We start from the raw sequence: 16236 nt of genomic DNA on the forward strand, positions 1-16236 counted from the left end.
TTGTATTCTTTACGTGTTCATGCTTTTCCAATACAAAAATATCAAACGCAAACTTGTTGCTTATTTTACATCCCGGATACATTGTTTTAGGAGTAAGTATATTTATGATTTACTGACCAAAAGACTTCTAGAAGTTTTAAGTTATATTAAATCGATCATCTACATTTTGGTTGGCATCATTACCGTTTTGAATACCTATAAACTGGAGCAAGAGTACTATAAAATAAGGGAGTTTGTCCAGTATTTTGTATGTTCATATTAATCTTTTGTTGGCTAACAGATTTACTTTTGTTGGCTTTCCGCACCGCCAACGCCGTGGCCACGCTTTAACGACAAATGCAACTGTTTGATAAAAGCGAGTTATATCTAATTACGGATAGAAACGTTCCCGCAGACAATCTGTTGCATCATTTAGTTAGTACGTACAGCTATACTGGTAATACAAAACCGGAATATATGATTAACTCATCAAACTTCTACGAGTGTTCAAGATCTAGGTATTACCCTATTAATATAGCTTTTATATTCTACTAATACTAGCTTAGCTGAAGCGGTGATAGCGCATTGGGTAGGCGCTCGACTTCACTTTCGGGGTGCCGAGTTCGAATCCCAGCACCCACCACGCAAAATATCACTTGTTTGAATTGGTTTAGTAGTTTTTGCATGAAGTGTGGTTTTTGTTTTTTGAATGCCCCCCCATCTTCATTAATCTGGGTACCTTTAAATCAAGAATTCAGAGTGAATAGGCATCTTCTAGGCAATCGCGCACCATCTTAGGCTGCGTCATCACTTACCATCAGGTGTGATTGCTGTGCACAAACTTTCGCATTTAAAATTAGTAGATAGCAATGGCCGTCCGACGTCCACAGAAATATTTGAAAAGCTGAAATATTTCAAAATGCCGTAGCCACTAGGCTCTAGTGCGGTGAATACGCAAGTGAACCCCGTGCTCTCACTTATAGGTCTATCGAGGGACACACAGAGTTTTTAGTGGGTACAAGTCCCACATAACTACTCCGTTTCCCCCAACGGAGTGGTATGCGTCAGGCATTTTCTCTGTATTAAAAAAAAAAAAAAGGGCTATCAGGCTCCGGCCGGTTATTTACCGTCATAACAAGGAATGACGTCAAGGTAAACACTTTAAATATGTACTAATTCATTGTTGTAAAAGGGGCATATTCGCTTATATGAATCATCATTCTCAACCTATTGGAATCCCATACATTTTACTTTATTCCACTACAAGTTAGCTGTTGACTGCAATCTCACCTGGTGGTAAGTGATGATGCAGTCTAAGACGGTAGCGGGCTAACCCGGTTTCTATGCGACATCGTACCAAAACGCTAAATCGCTAAGCTGTAGGTAACTTAGTCTTTGTCGGTTCGGTGGTAACTACCCACGGCCGGGTTAGCCCGTTACCATCTTAGACTGCATCATCACTTACCACCAGGTGAGATTGCAGTCAAGAGCTAACTTGTAGTGGAATAAAATAAAATGTATTAACTAAGGGTTAACACATTTAAGGGGTTTAACTTGTAACGGAATACAAAAAATATTAAAATCATTTACACTTTACAGAATATACATTTTTAGTAGTAGCCTTATGTGACTAGGCTCGTCCGGGGAAGTTACTAACGCCATGCTAAAAAATCACTGCTTTAATCTACAAAATGAAAACCAAATCTGATTTTAATAGGAGAATAAAACATACTGAGACCATTAGTAACCCAAGCACGATCAGGCGCTGCCACGCGGAAGGTCGGGGTATATTGTGTAGAATTGTGGATAAAAGTTTTAATACGTAAAATTTTCTTTTAGAAATTTTAATGTGTTGTACTAGGTACCTATAGCAGCCTAATAAAAGTGCACTGTACAACATTGAATGAATGAATGAATGAATATACTTTTATTGCACACCACAAAAAGTACATAAACAAAAAAAAAAAAGTATAACAAAACAACGTATACAAATTACACAAACAACATTATAAAGACAAAAACATTTCTGATATATTTTATTGACGTTACGAATTTTTTTGATTCCCGGTTTGAATTAAGAATATGTCACAGTTACTTGCATACAAATATATGACTCATGAGAGTTTATTTATATACAACGTAACATGTTTTGTTAGTGCGCTTGATAATGCCGCTGCAAATATTGAAATACGTAATATTTGTGATGTCTGACATTCCATGCGATGTGAACAACATTTCTATTAGTTAACGTACCTTTAAGTCAAATTATCTGACCTATAGCTACGTTCTCCTCCCATACGGGGTCCAACTGATTAAGGCCGTAGTACACCACGCTGGCCCAGTGCGGTTTGGTGGACTCCACATACCTTTGAGAACACGTAGAACTCTTAAGCAAGCAGGTTTCCTCACGATTTTTCCTTTACCGTCGAAGCAAGTGATATTTTTAATTACTTAAAACGCACATAACTTAGAAAAGTTATAGGTGCGATTCGAACTCGGCCCGCCATAAGTGAAGTCGAGCTCTTACCCACTGCGCTGTCACCGCTTATAGGTACCTACATCTGAGTATAGGTACATCTATATGGCAAGGGGGTTTACACCGCGAATTTTCGAACTCCGGGCAGGTACTGACAATTATCCCTACAGTTTGTTGTAATACGTTGTATCAGAAGTCAATATGGATCAATTTTTGACTCGAAGGAATCGAGCGACCTTCCTGACGCATCGGTGAGCACTGTGGTTCAAGTGAGAGGTCCCGGGTTCTAATCCGGCAGGGAATTTGGGAATTTATAATTTCTTAGTTTTCTCGGTCTGGTCGGAGGGTTCGGCCGTGGCAACCAGCCGACCGACAAAGACGTGCTAAGTAATTTAGCGTTCCGGTACGATGTCGCGTATAAACCGATTAGGGTATGTGTCTAATAAAACGCCATATTATTAACCTTTTACCATCTAAGACTGCATCATCTGAGACCATGTACCATTTTTTTTAATCCACTTCAACCCTCGACTGCAAACCTGATGGTAAATGATGAGTCTCACGCAAGGGGTAAGAAGAACCTTGACACTCGTGATCCACAGTCAAACATGTTAACTACTAGACCAATGAGGCAGTTAAAATAATAGTTAATAGACAGCTAATAGCCATTTATCTTGGTTGGTGTTGTTACTAAATAGATATTAAGATTCGTTAAGATCGTGACAGGCTTGTGATATATTTATCGGCGATATGCGGTCAGTGAACTGGGTCAATACTTCACACGTTTCAGAAGTAGGAAAATGATCAAAAATTAGTGACATCTGCATATCGTCTGCGAAAGGTGCAGAAGTCATTTGTGGGATTGAGTATACGCTTTTATAATATGATTCCTAAGGTAATTTTGGACCTACCAATGCATAAGTTTAAAGAATGTGTTAAAACACATTTATTACAGCGAGGTTATTATACAATTGATGAATTTCTTAATGACAACAATTAGCACAGCTTTCATCTTCCAAAAGATAAAAAATGATGGTAAATGTTGATGGTTGAAGAAAAGCAACAACTGAGTTTCTTGCCGGCTTCTTCTCGATAGAATCTGCCTTCCGAACCGGTGGTACAGTCACTAGACACAGACAGACTTGACGTTTCAATAGTGCTTATATTAGGCCTACTTGAAATAAATGAATTTTGAATTTTGAATTTTTGAATTTTTGATTGTCATCCCCCATTGCAACTGCGTGTAGGGGTCTCTCTTCTATAAATCATAAAGTATAAAACTATTAACCTACATAAAACTATTAAGTAAGAATAAACTTACAGTGCAATATACTAGGTTACATAAAATTCATAATTCGTTTAAACGAAATTTCATACAATTCTACAATAAACTACCAATTTACATCTTGGAGATGTCTCTTAAAAAGTTCAAAGTTTGTATTAAACGTAAGCTTATAGAAAAGTCCTATTATAGTATAAAGGACTACGTAAACGATAAAAAAGCTTGGGTGTAAATTATTGCTCTAACCAGGTTTTCTTCTAATAATTTAAAATGACATTGTGAGATGGTGGTAACAAAAAAAAAAACACCCGGCTAAGTTTGTTGTGGGCTTCTTCTTAGACCGGGACGCGTTTGGAACCCTCGTAGCTTTAGTTTTAAGTTTACGAATGTGGTTATCGCCATCATCTGACTACCGTGTAATTCTTATGTACGCATCAAAAGTGCCACCTATGGGCCTACTTGAATAAAGATATTTTTGACTTTGACTTTGACATTTCATTGTTTGTAGTAGTTATATTATTCACCATATCAACCTGGGCCCATAACCTAATGAAACACGTACTGCCTTTGCGTAGAATGATTATTTTTTTATAGGTAGTACACATGCGGGTAGGAACACAACTAAAATAGTAAACAAGAGATGGCGCTAGTAGTACATTAAATACATTATTTATATATTAATTCTAACAAAACAGGGCACGGGTCTCCTCCAACAATGAGAAGGGGTTAAGGCCGCAGTTCACCACGCTGACCTAGTGCGGATTGGTGGAATCTGCACTACACACTACGTTATATATTACTAGTTTTAATAAAAAAGGTAAAATTTAAAAGCGTTGCCTTATTGAGAGTAGGTACCTTTCACCAAAACGGGTATATGAAGGTGCTCGTGATTATTTTAATGGCCGACAAGTAACTGTAAGTGGATAGGTAAATACTGACGAACCGTTTATTTCGGACATTAATAATTTATTTTTTTCCGCTTAAAGCACATTGCAAGTTGTAACCAGTTCATCTTTATCGTAATAAACCGCGTTATTAATATCTCAATGCTGCTGCGTCGTTTGGTCATCTCTAACAAGAAATATAGCTGCTTTTCTCGTTTGTTTCTTGTCTGTAGAATCTGCCTTCTGGACGAAAGGTATAGACCCATCCATAAGTTCCAAGGCCTTATATTGGTCTGCTTGACATAGATTAGTTTTGAATTTTGGCGTACATTATACTCATACAAAGAATGTAAAACAACTCTTCCGATTTCTCCTATTCTCAAGTAAAATCGATTCGACGAAAGCAAAAGCGTTAAGAATTTGAAGAGATATCGTTCACTTTTTTAACTATAAAAACTGTAACGAAACACGTACCTATCTTTTGCTTGCTACAACTATTCATAGAGTGGGAGGGAATGTTATATAAAAGCCTAAACATGTTCAACTTTTTTTTGCTTAAGTCGTACTGATTCAATCCGACTGTTTCAGCAATAAATCTTTGTTTCTTATGGATGATTAATCTTAGATCACGCACAATTGGAAGTAAATGGATAAAGTATTTATTTTCTTTTTGGGATCTTGATTTAGATAGCTTACTTGGTAGTGTAAATAATTCGTCCTATTTTAATGATTGTTCTCTGTCTTTTTGTTTGTCATATTATGTACTTTGTTAGTTTTGTGATCATCTTACAATAGCTGTGAAATATATGTTTAAATTACATTCATCATCATCATATCAACCCATTACCGGCTCACAGCAGACCAATAGTCTCCTTCCAGAATGAGAAGGGGTTAAGGCTGTAGTTCACCATGCTGGCCCAGTGCGGATTGGTGGACTCCACACACCTTAGAGAACATTATGGAGAACTCTCAGGCATGATGGTTTCCTCGCAATGTTTTTCTACACCGTTGAAGCAAGTGATATTGTTGATTACCTAAAAACGCACATAACTTAGAAATGCTAAAGGCGTGAGCTGGGATTCGATCTGTGCTCCTCGAAAGTGAAGTTGAGTTCCCTCCTACTGGGCTATCACCGCTAAGTTCCATTCAAAAGCATAAAAGACTATTTGAGTAATAAAGCTTTGTTTTTCTAGGTATTAACAGATTTTTAGTTAAAATTTTTTTTTTTTTTGTAGATTTAAATACACATTTAATACATTTTTAAATTACAAGCATAGCTTTTTATTTACCTTTTGTCTTGTTCAATTTGTATTATTTTCTGTATGTGCAATAAAGACTTTCTATCCATCTATCTTTTTATTTGATGTTACCATTCCTTAAGGAGTCCGCCATATTGCTCTCAGGATGATGAAACTAAGCAATCAATGCCAACCCAAACGTGCATGTTAAATTTCAATACAATCAGCTTAAAAATTTAGTTGCAAGTTTTGTCTTAAACTAACCAGCATACAGACATTGCGGGTAAAACAAAAAGCTTTTTAAAACGATAAGAATGATCGAAAATTAAACGATTTTAACAATTAAATTTAATCTGTTTCGGAGTATTTCGCAGTAACAATTTGATAATGTTAATAGATAACAAATCAATTATTTTCGGACTAAAATGGGTGGTCACGATTACAATGCGTGCACTTATTATCAAGCAAAATAGAAGGCAGTGTATTGTTTTCGTAAAAACATAGCATATGATATTTTATAGCAATGATGAAAGTGATGGAAGTAATAAATAGAATTCTCATGAATACTAAAGCAAGTGATTTTATTGCTTAAAACGCATTTAACTCTGAAAACTTAAAGAATTCATCCGGCATGAACTCAACTCAAGTTTTCAGAGTTAAATGTGTCTTAGGCAATAAAATTACTTGCTTTAGTAAGATCAAACTTAGTCTCCACCGAAATTGAGACAGAATGCCTAACCACTGGGCTATCGTGCTTAATTTTTTACATAGATAGCCGCAAATTTTCCATGTTAAACATATCCACGCGAATGAAATCGGGGATAAAGCTAGTAATATAAAAAAATAGTAGGTGCCTACCTAATAGTAGGTAGGTTGGATCCAAGCGGCTCAGAATCGTGGAACTTGGAACTCCCTACAAAAGACCTATGTCCAGCAGTGGACGTCTATCGGTTGATGTGATGATGATGATGATGAGTAGGTGCCTATATGTATAACAACGTTTAAATGAAAACCAAAATAATACTTCACAGGCTTCAGAGGTATATTATTTAGTGTCTCTGAGACTTATTTATCTGTGAAACAGAAAACCTAATTGTTTTTGAGTAAACCTGCCATAGTTTTACGGGAAGAAATCAGATACAGTCATGTTAGCATGACATGCAAAATTAAAATCTAGTGACTCCTGCCACTTTATTAGGTACGCGACGCGTAACGTAGGTACTATGCGCGTGTCGGTCCTTTATATTCAAATGGATGGAATATTTTTAATTCTTTTGTACGGAAAAATAAATATGTTTCTTTTGATTTTATATTTATAATGGGTGATTTCTTATGGAATATAGATTATGTATCCTTCTACATTATTTTGTAATTCGGTTACACGTTGTATAAAGCTAATAATAGACTAAAGCTAAATATGCCAGCCACGTGATAGAAAGTAGAACACCGCTAGTAAATTCCACGAGGTCTAGGTCACGTGGAAAACTTGCGTAATGGGAAGCATTGGATAGAAGCAGGCGTTAATATGAGGAAGTATGGTTTTCCGCAATATGTTCCCTTTTATGGGATGCGCAATGAACATTTGCTGGTATCACCAGCCCAGACAAAATATGTATGCTCGTTTTACACACAGTTTCCTGACAGGCTCCTTTGTGGACGTTTAAAAAATCTTATCTATTGTAACACTAGGCATTTCGTAGTAGGTAGTGTCCAACTGAGAAATTCCCAAAGAACAATGCAGTAAACTGGTACCAAACTCGCAAAGTAAGCTGAGTCATTGCCTTCAAATATGTCACTAGATAGGTAGTAGGCGCTCAGGCTAAGCTTGGAAATGCTTGGAACCCAACCGCAATGCACGAAGCGCATTGAATTTTAATTGAAAACCAAATTGAGCCATCAAATGTCTGTACTTTTAAACCCAAGGAATGTGTCATACTTATAACTCCAATTACAAATTTCCAGTTTCCTAACTTGGATACAATTGGATTTAAGTCAGGAAATAACTTAGCTTCCTGCGACTGCGACTCCCTTGCAGTGGCGTGCACTTCATACATGCACAAAAGGACTGCATACCTAAATTATTTGATATAAGTCGTATTGGAGGGGAATTTCCATTTCATCCCATGTGCTTCATTTTTCCATCACCTGCTTTATGCATACCCTGGTCAAAAATCATGTGCACGCCACTGCTCCGTTGGTCTCATCCGTCCACGTCGTCGGGGCTACCAGCGCTGCGTTTACCGCTGCGAACATTACAGCACCTTGGGACCCCAACGTCCATCTGTACTCCAAGCTATGTCTCCGCCCATTGCCACTAAGTTGCGCAGGTCGTTGAGCTACGAATACGTCGGTAGCTCAGGTTCTTCTACCGATCTTCTTATTTCTGATTTGATCACGTAGAGATACACCAAGCATAGCTCTCTTGTTGAGTACCGCCGATAAAATACATTTTAGTTCAAGTACAGACCGGTACGTCTAAAAACACGAGGCAGAGTTCAACTGGCCCCGGTAGGATCTCATCCATTACGTTAATTCTTTCTAGTCATGCAAGCTAAATCCGGACATTTCCTTCACTGAAGGGCACAAAGCACTTAGTGGTAAGGACAAGCTTGAATATCCATTGTCTACAGACCTTAGCAAGACTCAATTTTTTAACAATTCTTTATCTTATAATTTATTTGCTTAAACGTACGTTACATGATAAAATAGTAATGGTATGACGGTTCTTTTTTTATTTGGTTTGAAAAAGATAACTCTTATAACTTACTAAGAGCTAATGAAACGTTGTAACAATCTCGGCGTTAAAACAAACTTTAATATAACGCTTAATAATAACTAGCGGCTGTGTGCGAGTGCGCGACTTTGTCCGCGAATGAGTCGACTTAAACAAATAGTCGTATGTCCAATATAAATGATTCCGAAATTCCAATATAAATGAATCCTAGTTTTATCAATTTTATCGCCCCCGAAACCCCCTGTATACTAAATTTCATGAAAATCGTTGGAGCCGATTACGAGATTTCATTTATATATTATATAACAAGAATGCCTCTTTTAAAGATATAAGATAATTATGTTAAAGGAGCCAAACCCAAGAAGTTTTAAAATTATTTTCTTATAAAAACTTATGTTAACTTTTTTTAAAGTTATCAAATTTATTAAGTGGCTTCCCAATATGTCATTCGGAAATACTTAAAATACTCCTGTGATGCCGCGTCCGACAGCAGTTTTGAAGCGATGTATGGTGAATGGGGCCCTTTAGGTGTATTATTATGGCGCTAAAGCAGCGATACGATTACGTAATGTTTGGTCGGTCTCATTGTTTATTTGCTTCACGATAACGCTATCATTGCATAGTTGATTAACGTAATACACTTTCTTAATCCAATAAGTACAGCACAGCGATTATATTATCGATACACGGAATTCCCTGACATAAAAGAACCGGATACAAAAAAAAATTGTACGAGGCGCAATCCGGGTTAACGCCGTAGATTTTCGTCAACCTTACTAATATTATAAATCCGAAAGTGTGTTTGCGCCACTAACTAAGCTTAGACATAATACGAGTTAGTTGGAAGGACGGAAAGCAACATATGGTGCTTTTTATACCAGGAAAACAAACGGGTCAAATATTTTTATAGTTTATTTCCTTAAAGATATCGTAAATGTGAATGTATGTTTGTTTTTTTGTGTTTCCTTCACGCCCTAACTAAGCAACCAATCTTCTTGATTTATGCCATAGATTTAGTTGCAAGAACGCAGAGCAACATATCTTATCCCAGAAAAACAAACCGGTCCCAGGGCATTTGTAAAAAATAAAACTTATTAAAAACGGAAGAAGAACTCCGGAAACCGCTAGTGGTCAATATTTTTATAGTTTATATTCAGTCAGTGGCGTGCACTAGGCTTCTTACCAGGGCATGCATACAGTGGAAAGATTGCTTAGAACGCCAAAAATCCTACTACTATTAGAGTTACATATTAATACTAGGGTAGGCAGTGCTTTTGTAAATGTACGAACTACATACCACTGCTTCAAGTGGTGACAGTCAAGAGGGCAAGACTTCGACCTTTCTTTCAGGGGAACCGAGGAGATCAGCACCTCTAACTTTTGTCGTAAGCATAGCTTGTATGTATGGGTACAAATAACTGATGAATATTTTTTTATGAATATATTATACAGGTAAACACCCAGCACTGCAAAACACTCATGTTCATCACACAAACATTTTCCAGTTGTGGAAGGGGGTCAAACCCTCAACTTACTCTCTGTTTCAAAGGTTGTTGGAGATTAAATAAATATCAAAAAACGATACGATAAACGATATAAATAACGAAAAACAAGAGACCCGGATGCCAAACTAGATGATTCCGGTAATATTTTTCTTGCGACCCAGAAGCTTAAAGTTATTCATCGTTATTCTTCTTATTCGGTGTCCGTTGTTCCACAAAATCGTATCTTATCTAGTTAACGGTTGGTATGTTTTCCCAAAAGCTTTTAAACAATGGGGTGTGATGATGAGATGATATAAGGTAGTTACAGTTAGTTTTTAGTGTGGGTTTGAATACAAATAAAAGAAGGTTCTATGCTCCGCTGCATGTTTTTTTTTTTGCGAGCACAAAGTCGCAGTTTGGTAGGTCTATTGATCTATGATAAAGGTCTGTTTCCAGCAGTAGGACTTTAAAAAGCTGGAGGAGTCTTGATTAATATATTTTCTAGGTATTTGAGTGCGAAAGCCATCGCTGGATGCTGCTGAGCTGACGATGGTTGCCACCACTGTATAACTCTTACGGAACGGACGTAAACGAATTAAGTTATTCTTGGATGGCCACATCTGGATTTGCAAGCCTATCGACTTCATCTTTCCTTTTCTCTACTGTTTGTAATAATCCATATTAAATGCAAAAATCATGTTTGTCTGTTTATTTGTTACCTATGTTTAACTCAACCTCTAAACCAGCAGAAATATTCAAATACTGAATACAGAATTGATGAAATAGCAGCACATAGAAGTTATCCGCGTTATTAAAAAATATATATCCGCGGTATTAATACCAGTGAAATTTTGCAAAGATAAAGTTTGCATCCAGACACAGGAGGCAGATCTTATCACGGAACAAGTTTCTGAGGGATTTTAAAAATGCAAAAATAAACGAGGATAAAGTCGCGGGCAACGGCTATAGACTAAGATTTTGGCTCATTGTACAACGTTAGGAAATCAGACAGTGTTGGATTAACGAAGTGAAAACTCCTCTGTACCATTAAGAACTATTGCATGTTCTGTGACAGCGCATGCATCACGAGCGACATTGTGTTTTGTTCACACGAAAGTTGTGCTGATACGAGATAAACACGATGTCGTTAACGTCATTGTGCGGCTGTTATTGTTGTGCACCAACACTGCAATACCTAATTAAATTTTCTCATATAAAGTACTAGCGATGGACCGTGGCGTGCATAGAGGGTATGCACAGGGTATGCTGATGACATAAAATTCAGAAAATCTCCAGTAGGTACGAGTCATAAAAAACTTAAGGATAGTATGTAAGAGTTATTAAAAGCCTACCCTCAAGTATTTATAACTCGTACTGGAGATTGTCTTAATTTTATATCATCTGCATACCCTAGGCATACCCTCTATGCACGCCACTGGCGATGGAGTCTTCACTGTATTTCTTATATAAAAAAATAGCCCAGATTACTCCCGGAGGTCTGTCAATACCGGTACAGAAGTTCCAATATATATTGGAAGCAAGTAATATTTTAATTGCTTAAACATAACTTAGAAAAGTTAGAATTGCGTGCTGGGATTCGAACTCGCCCCCCCCGAAAGTGAAGTTTTACCCACTGGGCTATCACCGCTTCGCTACACTTATCTTTCGCTACGCTTGTCTTAATTGGTCGCATATAATCTTATTAGTTTAGATTATTCGCATTGCATTTGAAAGCCGGCGCTCTTTTTGCACCAAAGCCGGTTGAGAGCCGCCAAATTATACTCATAGGTGTTTTAAAACATGGGTACTCAAGATCCATTTAGATAAAAAGACGAGTATGTGTACCCACTCCAGAGTACAACCGATGACGAATTAATTATTTTATTAATTTACACTGCATAATAACATTGGAATCGTAATGCCTGCTATAAAGTTTACAATGGTTGCAGCAAAAACCAAAGTCATTAAGCTCTACAAATTAGCACTGACTAAAAAAATATTAAAATGATAGGTATATAAATAAAAACATATATGTATTTGCATGACATTTATGTTTATTTATATGCACCACCTACCTCTCTTCTTGAGCTGTGTTTTACGCCATTGGTTGCCTGGAAGAGATCGCTATGTAGCGCCGCTATAAGGCCGCCAAATTTTCGCTAAATTTTTATTTACTTGAATTTGTATTCAATCATTCATTCAGTAGGGAAATGCATCGAATAGATCACAATAAATATTCATCGTATTTATTGCCTACTACCGGTAGCCCGTGCCTTTGTTCACGTATGTTATTTTTTTTTAAAGATTATTTGTGAGATGTCTGGCAGTAGCAGCAGCAAATAGTCGATTGCGTTGGGTAAGCAGTGTTAATTGGAGTCAGTAAATGGATAGGACCCACTTTGGAGGTATAAAGCTGAATGCATACCGTAAACCGAATGTGTACGTCGGTTTTAGCTTTTATCACTAACAACGAATACTAAAACTATTCGTTCCGTCCTTTAAATCAAGAGAGAAGATACTAAAATACTTGGTTGTAGTAAAAGTTTTTAAAATGAACGTTTTCAATTAAGTGTAGTTCTAAAATAACTGATTGTTTAGGTACACCTAGTGCTTTAATATTTTAAACTTGCAAATTCTAAATTAAATGTCCTATTAGAATGAATTAAAAAGTATTTTACTGCTAAATAAATACCCTTGACGGTAAAACTATTTATTTCAATAATAATTAATACTGCGATACAAATTTAACCCACTTTGGTTTCTAGCAGAGAAGTTATAAACTTAGCTATGATTGTTAGATATACATCCTCGTAGACTTTTTTGTAGGTTAATAATTAGCGAAACATAAAAATAGACTAAATTTCTCACGACTTTTCGTTTTCTGGTCTAGATCGATTCCCGTGTTAAATTTGTAGCATAGAGTCGCCAATTGTATGCTTCTGATTTATTTTAACGCAATTGTCCAACCAAGGTGTATGTTTTGAGGTGTATATGTCTATAAGTGAGATTCTTTATTTTTTTAAATCTTGGATATACGAACACCATATCGGCGTTAGCGTTAATGTATGATAATATATGAACTTATTAGTCTTTGTTCATCTTTTGAAAACTCCATGCAATGCTACCTGAACAGTTTACCTTTTATGGTTGAGCTAATGGGATAAGAAGTCGAAGAAATCTAAATAACCTAAAAAACAACCATGGTTGTATTTAAAAATAAAGCTTTCTTTAACGTTATTATAAACAGCGTTATCATTTATAAATTCTATATTTAATTATTCGCTTAATAGACATTAACATATACAATCTTTTACTGGAAGAGAACCCGGAAGATACCATACCTAGTATGATATCACACGAAAATACGTAACAACCGACGACATTTTGCTACGAAAAAACCAATCGGTAAGCAAAACGTGATTGCACTGACGTGTTAAGTTTAATCGATACTGAGTAAACTCGATATCTGCGCGCACTCACGTATGGTACAGTGAATTTTATTGAAAACAACAAAACGCACGTCAATAGTTTATCCAATGGCATCATTTCAAAGCCCGGATTTAATCTCTTACTTAAAATCTGAAAAATGATTAATTCAGTAATGAGGAGATTCATCGAATATCTAGAGTTAACGACACATAGCTCGGAAAGTTGGGGTTCTCAGCGAAGGAGTGCCCCAGGTGTGGAAATAGCATAAACATATAAGCAGAATACAAACTGTAGCGTTAAGAAATCCCTATGAAACACTTAGATAACCGGCGAAGACTTCCTGGGGTTGGGATGATGATGATAATGTGGATATTCCAATTTGAAGTCAACATGTCACGCAGACTCGGCATCTTTATATTGCAGCTTCGCAGCTAGTATACTTGATTTAATACAATTAAGGGGGTGTGAAATGGTTTAATCAGATCAGTATTGGAATAAATAAATAACTAAACCGATAGAGTTAGTATATATTGACCAAGTTCAGAAAAATCCCTAAGTTACCATATTATATAGACAGGCGTTAGCTTGCGGAGTTCCATGATATATTATGAAAATTAAGCTTAGTTTGCTATACTTCGCGAATTGTTAACAGTTATTCATTGTAAAGTCAACATCTCCTGAGGATGCTCCGGTTTCGGAGAGAAACGTGCGTAATGTGGCCGAAGATCTGTTTGGTGTGGAGTATAAGGATTGAAGAAATTTATAAATTACACAATAAAGATTCTCCTGCTTTTCGCGGAGTTAAATTAAAAAAAAAAAAAAATTAGCCTTAAGTCCAAGATTTTAGAGTCAGAATTTTGGGTGATCCAAGGCTGTTTACAATTTTATTAAATATGCCTACGTCACAATCGATTGCTTACGCAAAAGTACCAATATGAAAATAAATTATTTAATGTAGTTATAAGCGATTTAGTCATGCCGTGAAATCGATAAGGGGTAAGGAATAAAAATAAAAATAACTGACTTGCATCACAGCATTTGACGGCCGAGTGGCGCAGTAGGCAGCGACCCTGCTTTCTGAGTCCAAGATCGTGGGTTCGATTCCCACAACCGCAAATAGTTTATGTGATGAACATTAATGGGTGTTTATCTATATATTGTAAGTATTTATGAGTATTATTTTCATAAAAAAATTTCATCAGCTATCTCAGTACCCATAACACAAGCTTACTTTGGGGCTAGATGGCGATGTGTGTATTGTCGTAGTATATTTATTTATTTATTTATCAAATAAAATCAATCGATTTAACTATCACGATTAAACTACACTAGCCTCAAGAGTTATACGCGTAAATTGAAGTAATCTATTGCAAAAATAAATAAAATAAATAATTGCAATTCCAATTACGTGTTACTTATTTATTTATACGGTTACTGATCTGATTAGTACATTTGACGCTGTATAATAACTTCTGATGAGTCATTGAATTGATTATCTTGTATAGAGTGAGATTAATTAGAAGATAAGACTCAACAGGTGAGTTAACAGATCTGTTTTCGAAATGTCCAATTCAAGAGGGATTAAACTGGACGTAATTTATTGAAATGTTTAAAGTTTTTTCATGAGGTACGTCGAAAGCAGTTTTGTTATTATCGAATATTATTAAGGAATCAATAATATCAAGTAATAGAAAACAACAAAGGACAGATACATAATAAGAAGCTGATAAAGTGATTATAAGGACCTCGCCTACACTTTCATAGTTCATAGTTCGAATCCCAGCGAGACCCGACACGATGTTTTTCAACACTGCTACATAACTACATGTCAAGGAATGAGAAATAAAAGAGAAATATAACAAAAAAAAAAGAAGCAGATATCAGTTATGATATAATAGCAACCTTAGGATAGAAAAAGGAAAAACATTGTAAGCAAGTTCAAAGTTAAGTCGGTTGGTGGATCGGCATTTGGTACTTACCGTCAACTTTAGTGTGTGGCGAGGCTGGTGCGGATTCAACATCTGAGTGTAGACTGTAGGAGTGCTCAGTCTTGATAGGGGCTGCGCCGAGGGCCGCGTCTGTCATCAATCTGTCGTGCAGGATTACGCCAAGCTTGGAGTTGCGTTCTATGAGCCAGTCGCTCATTTCTGAATCCTCGTCTAAGACATCTTGCATCTCCTGCAAACAAATACATATATTGTAAATACGAACGAAACACGAATTACAAATGATAGCGCTGTGGTCTTACTAGTGGAAGGACCCAGGTTCATTCCTGGTTACAACCCTACCGAGAAGACTTGCCGCCAAGCGATCAAACGAGCTGGTACGACTCCGCGTAGAAACCGATTAGGCGGTATGGGTTCAATATAACAAGGAAAAACAAGAGTATCCCTATAATCAAAAAGTGTTTTTTGATGATAGAGCACGAGCCAAACAGAATAGTAATAAAAAGGGTTTACAATCATAGTTCAACTTCATCATTGACTTTGGGTAGGACTGTGTTATGCATATATCCTAAAGAACAGAAAATGAAAGCTAAAGTAGAGGCCTGCTCGCTGCTGCAATGTCTTTTGGTTAATATTATATCATGTTAGTGACTATAACCGAGATAGAGGCTCAACTCTTGTTAACTATCCTTTTTTTTAACAAGCATTGAGCCCTAACTTCGGGAAAAGCAATATCTTATAAAAGACTAGCTGTAAAGTATTCAATATCGCTCAGCCTTAAATG

General features: G+C 36.5%; 1 protein-coding gene across 3 annotated transcripts in view; it reads right to left on the reverse strand.

Moving 5' to 3' along the window:
* LOC120624070 (cyclic AMP response element-binding protein A) overlaps positions 1-16236 on the reverse strand; it is a 160041-nt gene that overhangs the window by 15416 nt on the left and 128389 nt on the right. For all 3 annotated transcript variants that reach the window (XM_039890401.1, XM_039890400.1, XM_039890402.1), the window contains exon 2: positions 15486-15684. In XM_039890401.1, coding sequence (XP_039746335.1) covers positions 15486-15684 — 199 coding nt within the window. The remainder of the gene's footprint in view (positions 1-15485; positions 15685-16236) is intronic.

The sequence above is a fragment of the Pararge aegeria genome, chromosome 5 (assembly GCF_905163445.1).
Source record: "Pararge aegeria chromosome 5, ilParAegt1.1, whole genome shotgun sequence".
Taxonomy (NCBI): domain Eukaryota; kingdom Metazoa; phylum Arthropoda; class Insecta; order Lepidoptera; family Nymphalidae; genus Pararge; species Pararge aegeria.